This window comes from Neolamprologus multifasciatus, chromosome 11 (assembly GCF_963576455.1).
Source record: "Neolamprologus multifasciatus chromosome 11, fNeoMul1.2, whole genome shotgun sequence".
Classification (NCBI taxonomy): Eukaryota; Metazoa; Chordata; class Actinopteri; order Cichliformes; family Cichlidae; genus Neolamprologus; species Neolamprologus multifasciatus.
Window position 1 is genome coordinate 31,416,612 of NC_140449.1, and position 15,510 is coordinate 31,432,121.

The 15,510-nt window shown below is 38.8% G+C and overlaps 1 protein-coding gene across 5 annotated transcripts in view; it reads right to left on the minus strand.

The window, feature by feature from the left end:
- Window positions 1–15,510, minus strand: part of septin7b (septin 7b) — a 68,826-nt gene that overhangs the window by 9,972 nt on the left and 43,344 nt on the right. For 3 of the 5 annotated variants that reach the window (XM_085178471.1, XM_085178470.1, XM_085178472.1), the window contains exons 2-10: window positions 10,658–10,760; window positions 8,900–9,006; window positions 7,445–7,545; window positions 6,555–6,689; window positions 2,679–2,796; window positions 2,070–2,162; window positions 1,875–1,971; window positions 1,611–1,662; window positions 570–698 (exon numbers count right to left, since the gene is read on the minus strand). In XM_085178471.1, coding sequence (XP_085034597.1) covers window positions 570–698; window positions 1,611–1,662; window positions 1,875–1,971; window positions 2,070–2,162; window positions 2,679–2,796; window positions 6,555–6,689; window positions 7,445–7,545; window positions 8,900–9,006; window positions 10,658–10,760 — 935 coding nt within the window. Of the gene's footprint in view, window positions 1–569; window positions 699–1,610; window positions 1,663–1,874; window positions 1,972–2,069; window positions 2,163–2,678; window positions 2,797–6,554; window positions 6,690–7,444; window positions 7,546–8,899; window positions 9,007–10,657; window positions 10,761–12,165; window positions 12,258–15,510 lie in introns of those variants that run through there. The other 2 variants (XM_085178475.1, XM_085178474.1) reach the window with 1 other exon arrangement.

A 15,510-nucleotide genomic window follows, 5' to 3' on the forward strand; every position in this document is an offset into this window, starting at 1 on the left:
ATTTTTCACAAATCGCGATCACAGGGTTCAGTGAAAGAAGTCATCCTCCAGCTTTGTCTTTCCCTGTTGCCTGGAACCAATATACTTAAATAAAATAAGGATATGATTACATAATGTGATAACATAGCCATCTGCAGTCTCCTATGTGACAAATGTTCATCCCACTGCTTTCAGAAATCTATTCCACTTAAGTTAACACATGCAAATTTGAAAAATTAAGCTTATGTAAAGTTCAAAACACATGAAATATCAAAAAGTATGCATGAGATGGGTTCAACACAAAACTGCAACACATTCTGCAACATCAGAATCTGCAGAAATCAACTTGATTCTATTAACTTAATTAAAATACACTATCTACACTGTGCGTGCTCTAAACATACAATGCTTTCTGGTATACCCTTCCTTCAGTGCTACGCATTAGCTTCATTATATGTGATACTAAATCCAGAAGGCTTTAAAATTTAGGTTGAAAAACGTAGCTGTTACTGCGGCAGTTTAACAGCAGAGGTAACCTCAACCCCTTTAGCTACAATTGATGTGTCTAGTGCCTTTTGTCTAGGACTTACTTGGTGGACAGCTGTCCTTTAGCCTTGTTGTTGTCCACTCCATTGTAGGTGACAGCGGCCAGCTTCCTGCTGCGATAGTTTTCATAATGGACATTGTTTGTCACGTCTTTCAGGTCCTGCATGTGAGTTCTGGGGTGGAAAAAGAAGAATATATATACTTTAACTGCGCTTCGAGTTATACAATTTTTTAAAAAATGTTCTTAATGATAATCGTAGTTACTTTGAAAAACGTGCAACATAATCAGTTGAGCATGAACTGGCTTAAACTGCAGCTGGTGATGCAGAAGATCACCAGAGCAGAAAGGGGACATACATTGTATGTACATACATTAGCTGCAGTCTACACTGGTAGGCTGGATCCAATTTTTTTATATCCAACTAAACCTTAAATGTTAAATGAAAATTTAAAAAGAAGAATAGAAAGGTTTTTGAGGAACACAAAAACCAACTTAAATGATATAGGGCCTCAAGAAATGTCTTTAGTTACAGTCTTAGTCACTGTGGTGAAATACCCTGGAGAGACTTTTGTGCAGGTGTTTAACGAGACTGGGAACTTTTAATATTTTAAACCACTACTTAAAAAAACAACAACAAAAAACCCCCACTACAAACAATTAAAAATAGATCTTTAAAAACTGAAGTAAATACGAAAACCGTCTAGTCAATCAAAAATTCAAAACAAAATGACAAAAAACAGGTAATGGTGGAAAACTGATACATTAACTATCTGAACCATGGGTTAACCCCGTACCAGTGTGAGACAAGATTCTCTCTGCGGAAGCAACTAAGTGAAACTGATATTACACCAGTGTGCCTGGCAAGGGAAACATGAGATGGGACAGGCCAGAACGGAACTTTCAAAATAAGACCGGGCTGGTTGTCCAGTCGCTGATTGTGTTCTTTGAAAAATAATATTTGTTGTTTTTTTTTTAGATTATGAAAATTTAAAAACACCAAAGCAATGCACTAATGAGTGATGTAATAAGGTCTATGTGTAGGAAACAAGGGTTATATTATGAGGTCTTTTTTATTCTTCAGTACCTGATGAGCATATCCCTGAGGATGGTGAAGTCGCAGTGGTCACTGTTTTCAACTGTAATGAAAAGTCATCAGTCAGTTATCAGGATACATTTTTTTTTTTTTTTTTTACATAATCTTGTTTGTAGCTCAGACTCAAGTAACAGTTGCAGTCTAATCCAATAAACCATGCAGAGAAACATGCATGCACATGTTTCTATGAACTCATCCCATCATAAGACTCTTTTCATTTGCTTAGATGCATTTATTACACATTCTGTCTCTTACCTTCTGCAACCCCCCAGGGGTACTGTCTCCCTCTAACTCTCTTGCCGTTCACTTCGATGATGGTGTTGCTGCCTACCACAGCTAGTGGCAACTTGTCCTAGCAAAAAACAAAGCATTTACCCTCAATGATTTGTTTTTTGTTTAAGTATTTCAAGTATATGAACCTATGATTACAACACACTGAAAAACACTTACTTTTATTTTTTTGACCAATCTGTTCTCCTCCTCGTCATCCGTCTCAGGAAACTCATAAATCTTTATTTTATGTTCCTGGATTTCCCTCATGATCTATCAGGAGGAAAGAAGGCCGTTAAGTCATTCTGACAGACAAGAAAATGGTTAAACAAGAGGTACAACGTCAGGGTGTCATTTGTAATGTGTCTGTTGAGAGGACGATTGAGTGTTAAGTTGTCTTTGACACCAGCTACATTTGTAACACAAAGTTAAGTTTACAATGTTTGCCAAAACAGAAGACTGATCTTACGGCGGATTGATGACATTTTTTTTAACAAAAAGGAAAAAGAACCTTAAAACACACATATACACACACAAAGGTTGTGTAGACCTACTACCACCATGCTCAGGACACTACATAAAAACGCAGTGCTAAATTTAGCTCTTTGCAATACCACCTTGTTTTTGTATTCACTGACAAATGCAACACCAAACATGGTGTTTTCTACTCTATTCTCATTCGGCATCAGTCATGCCAATGACCACAAGGGAATTTAAAATAAATAAATAAATAAAGGAGCCTCTGACATAGTTGTTCTGCAGGACTTTGCAGCTGTGGAAACCACTGACCTGCTTCTTAAACTGCTGGCATTCCTCAGGGGTGAGAGTGTCTGCTTTAGCGATGAGGGGGATCACATTCACTTTCTCATGCAACCGTTTCATAAACTCGATGTCGAGGGGCTTCAGTCTGCAGAGATCAAAATACAGCTTTACATTTCATTGAAATAATGCCAGACGTTTACAGACACATTGACTCAGTGCAGCACATTAAAGCATAAAATAAACTGCCAAACTACTGTTGTGTGCACTCCTCGCTATATATAGAAGCTACTAGGATAGTTCAGGGCAGACTGGTTTTTGACTACGGCTTCTTGATCGGCTCTTTTGTAGACTAGATAAGTTGAGCTAAGCTGAATATAGAATTCCTTTACACCTTATGTTTGTAATATCTGGGAATATGACCTCTCAGTCATGGGGAGGCATTGCTATTTTTGGTTGTTTATGAGCTGGAGAAATACCGCAGTGTGCATTTTATTATCAAACACAATCATGTCTTCTATTGATTCTTTGAGGTTAAAGTCTAAATGTGCCTTGAAATAGAATATGATGCTTTAAGTGCTTTTAGATAAGACTGATATCATGTGGTTATGCAGGCTTGTATACAACACAGTGCTGCTCTTAAACTCTTTGAGACAATCTGCAATGATGCAATGCAGCAATGAAAAGCTACTTAATTGAGTCCATTTCACAAAGGCAGTTTGTACGGGTGCAAACACACAGATAATCTGGACATTGATAATACATTAAACAATGCAGACAGTTTATTGGCACATGCTGAGTGATAATTTAGCGACTTCACACACACAAAGATCACAGAAATCCCACATTAAATTCCTGAAAACAGGGTCAGAAGGTGTGGAGTTTTCCCAACTTTGACTCCACACAAAATAACCACAGGAATTTCAGTCTATCAACGCCCTCTATGTGATTTAACACCAGTCTGGCTAAACTAAACGTGTCCCAGATTTATCTCTTTACTGAGAAGAAAATAATGTGGAACACAGACAGACATATTTCCCACACTGTCTTGTACAAATATGGTTACATATTTTATCAAAGAAAGGAAGGGAGAAAGGAAATCATACGTGGTACAGCATTAGCAAAACTGGTGTTGAAATAAGTTCATTTTAATGAATACATTTCAAAATAATTCTTCTAAACATCAGGGTTAAATCGCGTTAAATAATCAAGAGCTCAGAGAAGACCAGAATAACTGATCTTGTGCTGTGCTGATAAAAGTATTTTTTAACCCAATATTTGTCATTCATGTCTCTGAAGAAAAATTAAGGCATGACTATAATTCAGGATGCATTCTTTGTGCGATTCTGGGACTTTACAGATGTATAAATCCTAATGCTAATATCCTTTAAGTTTTTGCAATTTTTTGGTTAATTTATTCTGAATCATTTCCAGGGAGACCTTATCTTAAAAAAAATAAGCATTTAGCTTGCACAAAATCCATCTGACAAAACAAACAGCCAATCAGATAAAAGAAAACATGTCAACTTGTGCAAATGTCAGCCAATACAAATATGTAGCCAGTCAGTGTTTCCCTAAAACTATCCAACAGAAGAACAGATGGACGGAAAAAAAATTTCGTTTTATGTTAATAATGTAATGTACTCGCATTTATAAAGTGCTTTTCTAGTCTTACTGACCACTCAAGGTTCTTCAGACTACAAGACGCATTTTAACTACATATTGAAAAGCACATTATTCTGTCACTATCCAGCTCACATCCATGGACAATTTAGAATCGCCAGTTAACCTAAAATGTATGTCTTTGGATTTATGGAGGAAACCACTCTGCCCGCACACGCGCCACAGGGAAAAAACAGGCAAGCTCCACACAGAAAGGCCCCAGCACTAACTGCTACGCCACACACGTCACCAATGATGCAGGAAAAGATTTAAATATACTGACCCAATTATGTAAAAGTATCATGTAAATTAATATTGATAATATGACCTAGATTTAATATTATACATAATTCATGCATTAGTGCAATTTGGATCCAAAAAAAATTGTTGTAAAAATTGAAGGATGGAAATGTTACCATTATATTAACTGCTATCCATCATTGACTGACCACCCTTGGCACAAATTACACTTTGCACTTTGTTAAACAGACCGATTCTGCTTTACTACCACAGCGGCAGGAAACTGTTCGCACCTACAATACACACCACAGAAGAGACTCCTCTGCTGTTAACTTAAACCCTGCACTGTCCTCATCACTTTATACACTATTACAGTGAGTCACTTTTATGTCATCTGACATCTGCTGTGCTTGTTTTTTTCCTATATTTAGTTACTTTGTACCCACTCTGTGACACTGCTTGCTAAAAATCTAATAGCTGCAAACAAAAAAAAAAAAAATCAATAGCATCCTACAGCAAAATCACAACCACTCAAGTTTCCCTTGTATTTTATATATAGTCTTCCTGGATGCTAATCTTGCAATACTTTGAAGTCTTGAACTGAATCCAGTGATTTATGAGACTTTTCTAGACCTGCAGATAACCTCGGCGTCACGTCAGCCCCTCAAACCCCAAAGGAAAACCAGGGTTTAGCTGCGGGGGTTGTGAATGCCAGAGCATATCACAATGTTGGAGGTCATTGTGCGGCTGTGTGAGAGCAGTCAGCTCTGTTATGAAGGGGTGCTCTGTGAGTGTGCAGTTGTGTTTATGCCAGAGCATATGCTGCCCATCCTCAAGGATAAAAGTAAAGCTTGTGTGAGTACAGATCGCGGACTTGTACAAACACAATGTCTCACAGAAAGCAGACGACGACACAAAGGAGGACAGAGCCTGGTTCACAGCTTACAGTAGGTCATGATCAGCAGATTGAAAGGCATGTGAGTAAGCAGCGGTATTTGCATATTAATGAAATCTGCAAAGCCACACAGCAGACACAACAAGGTCAACAGATGTCACAGAGAGCAACCATTCACTTTAAAAGGAATAAAACCAACACGTGCATTTAAATTCATTTTTAAGAGGTTTTTATCTTGTTTTTTTCCCCCCGAGGGCAGGAAATAACCACTAGAGTTTCTCACGTTCACTACTCTCGCACTTTCTCATCTTTAACCAACATGCATCACCCATGACACGTAGACACAGATAGAAAAAAGGCCATATGGGCACACCAGCCTGTTATAGAAGACATGGTAGCTTATGAATGATAAACATTATAATTAAAATTCCACAGTCATCTTTTTGTCATCAGTATCATCTGCTGGGCATTGAGCCAGCGTCTCAGTATTGCTTAGAACCCCCACACTGCTTTTAACAGGCCCACTTTTAACCCTTATTTTGCAAGTCAGGCTGACTCAGTCTCACATTATCACTCACAACAACAGCTGGGGGTGGGGGGTGGGGGGTGGGAGGGGGTCTAGTTGTAGGAGAAAAAGAATGTCAAGATATAAATTTACTGCAGAAATTTAAGCAGTCCAACATGACTACCGCTCAATGCTGTTAGTTTCAGAAGCAGTACGCACATCTAGCACCTCTGTGTAAGCCATATTAAGTGAAAATGCTCAGGGAGGAAATGCTACACTACCGACCGTTCTCTGAATTTTCCAGGCTGCACAATGATCTCAACCAGCAACCTTTTCTTCCACTCACAACCCTGCTTCACTGACCTTTGAGGCACTACTGACCCTTCATTTCCCTCCTTACAATATTTCCTCTCACTGTTCACCCTTCCCCTTACTACCTTTTCCTTTTTCCAGTCCAATGCTTTTCATCCGCTAACTTCAAACCCAACAATCATGTGGCAGTTTAAGAGGTTAATTCTCTTGTATATGCTTGTAGTAGCATAGTATAGTGTTAAGAGGTTCTTGATAACAGTTGTCTTTAACGGAATCTGTGTCCTAGACTTACCCATGTCCTGAAGGGGCAATGAAGTAAAGGCAGCAGTGGATTCGGCTGTCGGGCATCTGCCTTCTATTCACTCGAGATTCTGAGTTGAGGTAATCCTCGAATTTGCTGTCAATGTGGTCGATGACCGGCTGCCAGCTGTGTAATACAAATTACAGCTTCAGTTAAGTTATTGCTGGGTCTTTGTTTCTTAACAGGGAAACATTTCACTAGTGGACTCGAGTGCCAAAGGTGCACATAAACCATTTTATGATTATTCCTTGGATAAAAACTGTTTCAGCAGGAATGTATCACTTGTTAAGATAGGTCAATTAGATTGCTCTTTATAAATAATCACACAGGTATAATCAGGTATAAGTGGACTTTAGGAGTCTGAAATTGCCAAGAACTGTTTTCTTTCCCCCTTCTATTTTGTTATTTTCAAAATGACAGGTCATCAGACCAGCTTTTATCATGTCCTGTCCAAGTTGTATGTGGCAAAATGTAATGAAGTTAAAGGATAATATTTAACAAGTGTGTGTCTATAAAACAACTCTGGAGTCTTTGGTCTGTCATGATAAATGTGTCACTACAATTATCTGATGTTCTACATTATATATAAGTCAAAGAAGTGTGAAGAAGTTTTTGAGGTGTATATTTCACCTCCCCATAGTCAGAAATAGATATTAAGAATAAAAAGTTGATCAAGTGGTTTAAATAGGTGACATTTATTAATGGGATTCTGGCAGATAATGGGATTTTTCACAATAATGAGCCAAAAAGACAAACATACAAAGCACTTGAATCCACTTTTGAAATCTGCGGAACTGCTGCACCCTTCTTCTGAATCAGGAATGTCAGAGAGTAGCTTTGATATTTTAAGGATTACAAATGAAGGTGGTGGTGACCCTTACCAATTACTATTATCGACAGCATCTCCAAACCCTGGGGTGTCAACTATTGTAAGCAGCAGCTGGACACCGCCTTCCTTTATTAAAACTTTCGACTGCTCCACCTGTCAATGAAGAAAGAATGACAGGAATGCTAAGTTTTACTTCTCCCATAAGCTGCGCCTTTGAAACCAAACCTGTTTAGTAGGTAATGAAAACACAGTATGGAAGGAGTGGTGTAAAATGATCGGCACGTTAAGGTAAGTGTATCTAAGATTTCAAAACTCATACAGAAAATATTTGGCAATGGGCAGCATGTAGCAACATGCCTTTGCATATTGTGCTATTGATAACTATTCTAAAAAAACAGAAAGGCTTTGAAGCAAGAGTCACACAGCACTTTAGGCTTTTAGGATCTAGGACAGTGTTTTGCAATCAAGGAAGATTAATATGAAGTCATGTGGTCAGCTGACGGAAAGTCTGACTTGTTCAAACAATTGTGAGAATAATTTCACAAACTGGGAGAAAAATCTAAAAACAACAAAACCTTTTCAACACCCCATGACTCTCCTCAGCTTCCAATATTCATACATTTCATGATGACAAACATACGGAAGCGTAGAGCTGCCACCCAGGCAAAAGAAAAATACAAGTGTATCATGTTATAACGTGAAAAGTTTATTGTTCTAACAAGATACTTTTCCTGTTTGTACAAGATACTTTTCCTGTTTGTACAATATACTATCATGTTTGTACAATATACTTTTCACGTTTGAACAACATAATATCACGTTATTACAATATACATAATTATCACGTTCGTACAATATAAATATTATATTGTACAAACATGATAGTATATTGTACAAACAGGAAAAGTATCTTGTTAGAACAATAAACTTTTCACGTTATAACGTGATACACTTGTATTTTTCTTTTGCCTGGGTGGCAGCTCTACGCTTCCGTACAAACACCATAGTAAAAACCTTTTTTTTTTTCTTAATTGCTCAATCTGCATGGCATACATTCAGGCTTTTAAGACTTTTTAGTGTAGTATTTTAATATCCCATTTTGTTTAGAAAAAAAACATTACATGCATCACCCCCAAAAAGCTGCTTGGTACTAAATAATAGCAGAGTCTGACAGTGATCCTTCAGCTTTACCACGTCTATCACATATAGGACAATGAATGAAAATATCTAAATTTAATCTCGTGGTTATCATCAGTACCTCTCTGGATATAGCGGTCCCAATGATAACTGCAATATTTAAACAATAAAAACTCAAAAATTATCTGCAGTGGAACATTTTCTTTAATATCTGATTCAGGTCTGCTGCCACAAGGACAGATAGACAGACAGAAAAAGTTTTATACCACAACACCTGTATTGATTAAAGATAAAGTGATATTATTTCAGCCCAGCACATGCTGTTGCAGGTTTAACTGATTTTAAAAGAGATATTTTTGTCAGTGTGTACCTGCACAGTCTTTTTGATTCTGTGTGATGGTCCAGGATACTCTGCTGAATACAGGTCTGTTAGGAACAGAGAGTTGATCAATGTGGACTTGCCCAGTCCAGACTCACCTGTAAAAAAACAAAACAAAAACAAAACACAGTGAGATTGTGAGACACAGTATCACTCAGAATAAGAGGTTTAAAATCACTTGTAATACAGCTATACAAAGTCTACTGCTGGCATCTTCCACACAAGAAAAGACCATGTGTCTAACTGGGGATGCAAGTAACATTTGCCCAAGACATTGATCCATTTGGGTTACCAGTTAAAAGGCTAAGAAAACAACATGAACAATGGCTCTTGTTATGTGCAGCTGGCTGGCTGTGGAGTCCGGGAGACTTCTCATGCTTGGTTTTCCATTGTGCGTCCAGTGTCCAAGCTCCCAGAGAAAAGGATCATTAGTGGAAACGACCACTGGCACTGCCCGACTTTGCTGATGGCCATAAGTCAATATTTAACGAGCCGCCATTTATGCCAGAGCTACAAGCAAAGGGTAATGTGTAGAGCTTGTACTGTGTCATCTGTTTGTTGTACATTTTATCACCGCATGCAACAATGAGCGAGACACTGCGATCTGAATGCCTGACAAGCCTGTGAAATGAGCTGCTGAACAGGTTGTTGGGTCATGTGATTTTATGAGGCATGCAGAGATCTGCCAGCCAGCCAGCCACTGGTGGTGATGCCATCTCAATTTCTCCTTGTGCTTCCCTTTATCTTTTATCCTTGACTCCTATCACACCGCGATGGTGACGCATTGCGTTGTATGTGAACAGCACTGCAGGGACATGTGGGCTCGCAGCTAGTTGGAGCCAAGAAAAGCTGAGTGAGAGTGTGTCTGTGAAAGCGGGTGATACCATAAAAACAATAGCCACCATTTAAGCAACAGAAAGCCCAGAGGACCTCCTCTTCTTTCCTTGTTGCAAAGCCATTTGTTTAATCTTTTCAGCAATTATCCCCAAATTGAAGATATTTGTTACAAACAGAGCGAAGCATTCACAGCCCCCAGAGGCCCACTTGGTCACTATCCAACAGCAACAGAAGTGAGGGGGGAGCAGCATCTTCTACTTCAACTATCTAATAACAACATTTAAGAGACAGCTCACTAACAAGTTCGAACATTTATTAGCAGCAATAATTAAAGCCTGTAAAGAAAACTGTGCATTGTTAATGCAACGAGAGACGTCACTCTCGTAGCATTAACAACGCACAGTTTTCTTTACTGGCTTTACTTAGATGCATGCTGGGTATGAATTCTCTTGGTCCCACCACAGGAAATGGCTTTGACCCTAGGATACACTGTCCCTCCAAATACGGTCTCATCAGCCAAGGAGGATCTTGGCACAGCGTCAACCACCACATCCGAGCGCTGTAAAAGAATGTCTGCATTTCTGATTCGCTGAGTGCACTTTTAGATAACTCCAACCCAAATGCTTCTTTGCTGAGAGACAGTGTCAAGGATCTGACATCGAGATGAATTCGAACAGGAATGCAAACTGCGCCCCTCCTCTTTGACTCAGCAATTAACACTACAAAGCTGGGGGTCTGTCCCTTGTGTATAAATATGGCTGTGTATACACACACAAACCCGTCTCTCTTTCTCTCTCTCTCTAAAACAAACCACACAGTGAAGGATGTTAAAATGCCAACCGCAAAGAATACAATGAAATGATTCAAACAAAACAAGGGAAAACTTGAGTGGCGAGCAGCATGTGTTCTTACCCACGACCATCAGGGTAAACTCAAAGCCCCTCTTCACCGACTTCCTATAGACCTGGTTCGGGAGGCTTGCAAAGCCAACATATCCTTCTAGGTTCTTCTGTTGCTGTAAGAAAGTTTAAAAAAAATTAAACCACAAAGAAATCTAATTTTCTAAAGTGTAAAACAAAAAGTCGTGAACAAACTATGTTGCCTGAATTGAAACGGACTCTCCACTCTGTTGGATTAAGAAGAAAAAGTATGTTCTCACATCTTTATGATGCAACTGATTAAGTTTACACTGAAAGTATTCAGAAGCCACAATATTCAAGATGTGTCATAAATTTAAACCATAAAGCCCAGAATGGAGCTGTACACATACACAATGTTGGGCCCTTTATCAGCCCTGATTTCATGCGTGATATGAATATTTCAAATACCTACATACTGGTGAATAGACTAAACAACCACAAGGGCTTTCAAAGTCGTTTAAATGTATTACACTGTTGGCCACTTGCTAATGAGTGTGCTTAGTGTATCAGCTGTGTACCCTTATCGCTCATGGCTTGAACCATAATACTTATATACATTAATACAAAACAACAATACATACTCTAAAATGAATTCTAGTCAACAGGGCATGACACAGACTCTAAAACAAAAAACTCTCTCTAAAACTATAGAAATTGCCATGAATGGCATGCTGGGTAATGTTAGCAAGCTAGGTAGCATTTGGGAGGGGCTCCATTGCTGAGTTTAAGAACAATACAGACAGATGGAGGATAAAGAAAGGGGAGCAGAGCTGCCCGGAGACAGGGGCCATGTCTGCTGTTGGGAAGGTTTAAAGTTTTAAACGAAAGAAGGAGACCTGTTTTGCTTCGTTTCTGGTCATGCTGATTCTGTGCTGAAATTTCACACAGTAACAGAAGACCAGGCAACGCAAAGACAATGTGCAATTCAAGGCTAACTGGTGTTTCTACCTGGAGGCAGAATCATTTGGGCAACAAAGTTTGGAAGACTATGTTAAAAAAAGAGTTTAATTCAAAGTAGCTTTTGAGGCAGAATTTGTTTAACGGCAACAAAAAGCTGCCATGACATCAAAGTTAAAGGTATAACAGGCAGAATGACTCTAGAGCCTTGTGCGAAATACTTCCTTTAAAATCAAAACTTAAGAGTAGGCTTTTTAAAATGTTTTTAATTGTATATACGTCTGACAAAAAATGTCATTTTAAATCTATATAAAGATCCGGTTACACTAAAATATTTAAAATAATACCATGACACACCCTGAAAATACCACAAAAAATTCTTTATAATGTCCAGCGTAAGTTAATACCACCATAGTTTATTTTTTGTCAATGTTCTGTCTTGTTCAGTCACTTGTCTTTGGTTTTTCACAGTAAAAAGGAAAAACAATATGGAGCATCACACATTCTGGTTTGCATTCTGAGAAGCTTATCTGCAAAAGACTGCTGAAAAAAATACTGTAGTCCAGTTACATTTCAGGCATGAAACATATTTTTTATACTTACAGCTGTTTGGCATTGATGGACGTAATGAAATCCCAGCGTGTGCAGGAAGAGCCAACATTTCCAGGGACACAAAGAAACACAGGGGAGTGCACAGGAAGACAAACAAAAAATTAATTAATTTAGAAATCTCAGGCAACCTGACAAACCAACTATCCTGTCTCCAGAATCAGCTTCTTTAGTTGTGAGGCCTGCAGGCAAAATAATTCATGACCTAAGCAATACAAGCCAGTTTTTGCTCCTGTAATGTCAGTAGCACCATAAAGCAAGCTTCACCAACTGCTGCAGATTTTTCTTTTCGCCTGTGGCTATAAGAGTATTTCTGCTTCTTACACCAAAGCATCTCCTGCCCACCAACAGCAGCCCACGTGTCTTTTGTGTGATACCAAGACATAATGTGCTGATTTGCCTACCAGAAATGCAATTTAATTTCAGCCGTATCATACTGCCTTAGTTTTGGAAATACTGTAAATTAGGTTTTGCAGACAGGCATTATCAAACAGGTAATTTTTTTAAGTATGAAAATATGAGAACCGACATTTTAAAACTACAACCGTGTGTTTCCTTTCCGGTATTTCGTGATAGGGCTGCTAAAGGAAGTGGTGGCAGGTGAAAGCTAAAGTTTGCTTGTGCAGATTTTAGAAAGCTCTGCTCCGTAGAACACCAAATCTGGTGTTTCAGTTTGACACAGCGACACGGGGGTGGGGGAGCAGGTACAGCATTCTGACTTAGAGGCCACGGTCTGAAGCTAATGAACTTAAAAGTCAAAACATGAACTCTGAGGTACTAGATCCACTTTAATCCAGATTAGATGGCAGCTTTGCCTTCCTCCCCCTCCTAACCTGCCACATCCCCCAGAGTTGGCTTTGACTGCCTAACCCAGATACTCCAATCATGGGAGTTTGATCAAATTATTGATCACGCACTAATGCAGCACCCATTCCTGACTAAGAGCTTTAAAAAAAAATATGGCTTTGCGACTGCGACAACGACACACACTCTTTTCTGCATAGTGCTACTTCATTCTTTCACACGTTTAGAAAAAACGCTAAACCAAAAACCACAACAGCTCAACGCTTCTTGAGGTTGAAAGCATGCAACTTAGCATTAACGTGAGCTGTTTAAATCCGAAATACGACACCAACTTAGCTCATTAGACAAAGTACTAACATTTGTAGACATGCTTTGTAAAAACAGTGACCGGTGGTTAAGGTGTTAGCACATAAAACACATAGAAACGTTTAATGGGAGACTTTGTCGAAGAGCTTAAGACAGGAAATGACACTCCCGTTAGGTTATGCAGCCTGCTCGCGAACCGAGGCTAACAACTAGCTAGCTACAATCCTACTGGAGGCGGGCGACTGGGCGTTGGTTGCTCAGACAACTACACAAGCTAAACCAAGCGAAAGCCAAAATGTTAAATAGTGAATTCCATTAACTGAAATCATCACGGTTACAGTTTAAAACAATGATTTCTGAAAAATTCGTGACATTAGCTGCCTGTAGCGTTCTCACCCATAACGTTGACGCTCCCTGCCGTCTCAAACACCGATCATTCACAAGCCGACATTCCCCTCACTGCTTTTGCTTGAGTTACGCACAAAGAGGCACGCAGCGCCTCCCACACTCCACGAAACTATGCCAAAAATGAGACGTAAACGTGTACGTGAATCACAAAGGGGAGGACCACTGCAGTCTCGCGATGACAATTCGTTTTCTTTGAGTGCTGGTGTGATCTCGCGAGAATAAACCACAGCCGTTAAAGGGAAACAAAACTCATTCTTTCTTTGTTTCTTTAGTAACAATCTTCTTTTCGATCAGTTTCCCATCCTTCTCAGTTTAGTTACAAAGTCGTGGTCATAGGTTTTACTCGAGAAATGGAAAGGATACATTACAATTAGTGGCTCTGGAGATCCTCCCCCATGAATTTTTTGCGCACTTCATTTCCTGCATTTTCGTGTGTTTTTTATGCGGCAGTTAAATATTTTCTGCCCCATTTTATGGCGGAAAGGTACTTGATTGTGTCAAGGAAACATATACTGGGGAAACTCATTTTGTGTTGGTCTCCATATATTATTCTCACCTTTAAAAAACTAGCATCACTGCTAGACCTACATAAAATACTTTTACTTTTTTGTCTTTCTGAGATCAGCAGTAACTTGCTGTGCTTAACTGTACATGTGTTGATATTTCTAGCCTATTTTAATTTATCAACCACTCATTTTTTTTTTAATTTGATAGGGACACAGTAGCCTATAGTCACAATACAAAGTATGGGGCTGATGTGCTGCACAGAGTTAACAGGATGATTGAAAACAAGGATAAACAAACATCTTAAGATTACCTTGCAAACTTTGCAACAACACATTTAAAATCAAAAGGCAGTGGTTCAGCTTAATTTGTTTATGCTACTGGCATCTTCCACCCCCTTGCAGCCAGAGGCTAGACTGTGCATCTGCTGAGTAAGATCACAATGAACAACGTTTACCACAAAATATGTACTGTATTTACTCATAATTCCTATTTGCTGAGTGGACTAGTGAGTGAAGGAGGACTTGCCACTGTCACAGACATAATACACCAATATGGTGCAAATGCATTTAAATACTGGTCTTTGGGGATTGTGGAAATTATAAGAGAAACTCAGCACTGAAAGAATCTTGAACTGGAATGTATTCTCTCTTCTGCAGCAGCAAAGATGGTGATATAAGTACAAATTTTACGTTTTTTAAGGCCTTATTTAGTTCAAAGTCTGCAAACTTTTCAAGAGCTCTTTATCAGATTTAACTGGTGATTCTATTTAAGTAATTAGCATGTACCGAGGAACACTGAAATTATAGTTCATTTAGATAATGCTTTACAACTGCCCAAATAAGTAATTTGAGGCATTCAAAGTGACTTCAGAGTTACTAGACTTGCTGTAGACAGACTTAGGTGTCCTCACTCCAGTGTTGAGATGTGTTGTTGGACGGAGTCTTACTGAAGCTCAAAGATGACTATCAGACAGAACCACAGCCTAAATAACAGCTAACAGTTTTATCATGTATTGAAATAATGGAGGACCACAAAAAGACCATAAAAAGCTCCCATTTATACTTACATAAGTGGGGAAAACCACATTCAAATAAAATTGCATATTTGATTTTTATACCACAGTAATGACATTGTCTCACAATGTCACCCTTGTAAATTGTGAAATCTTAAAAGGTCTTAGCAGTGCAACAATTAAGTCAGTATGGCTTTACTGTGTGGAATTGTAGGACCAGCAATGAAAAATTCCCAGATTTGTGTCTCCACAAGAGGAGCCTGGTGGGTAAAAGCTCTACCTCCATTTGTACTTCTGGAAAC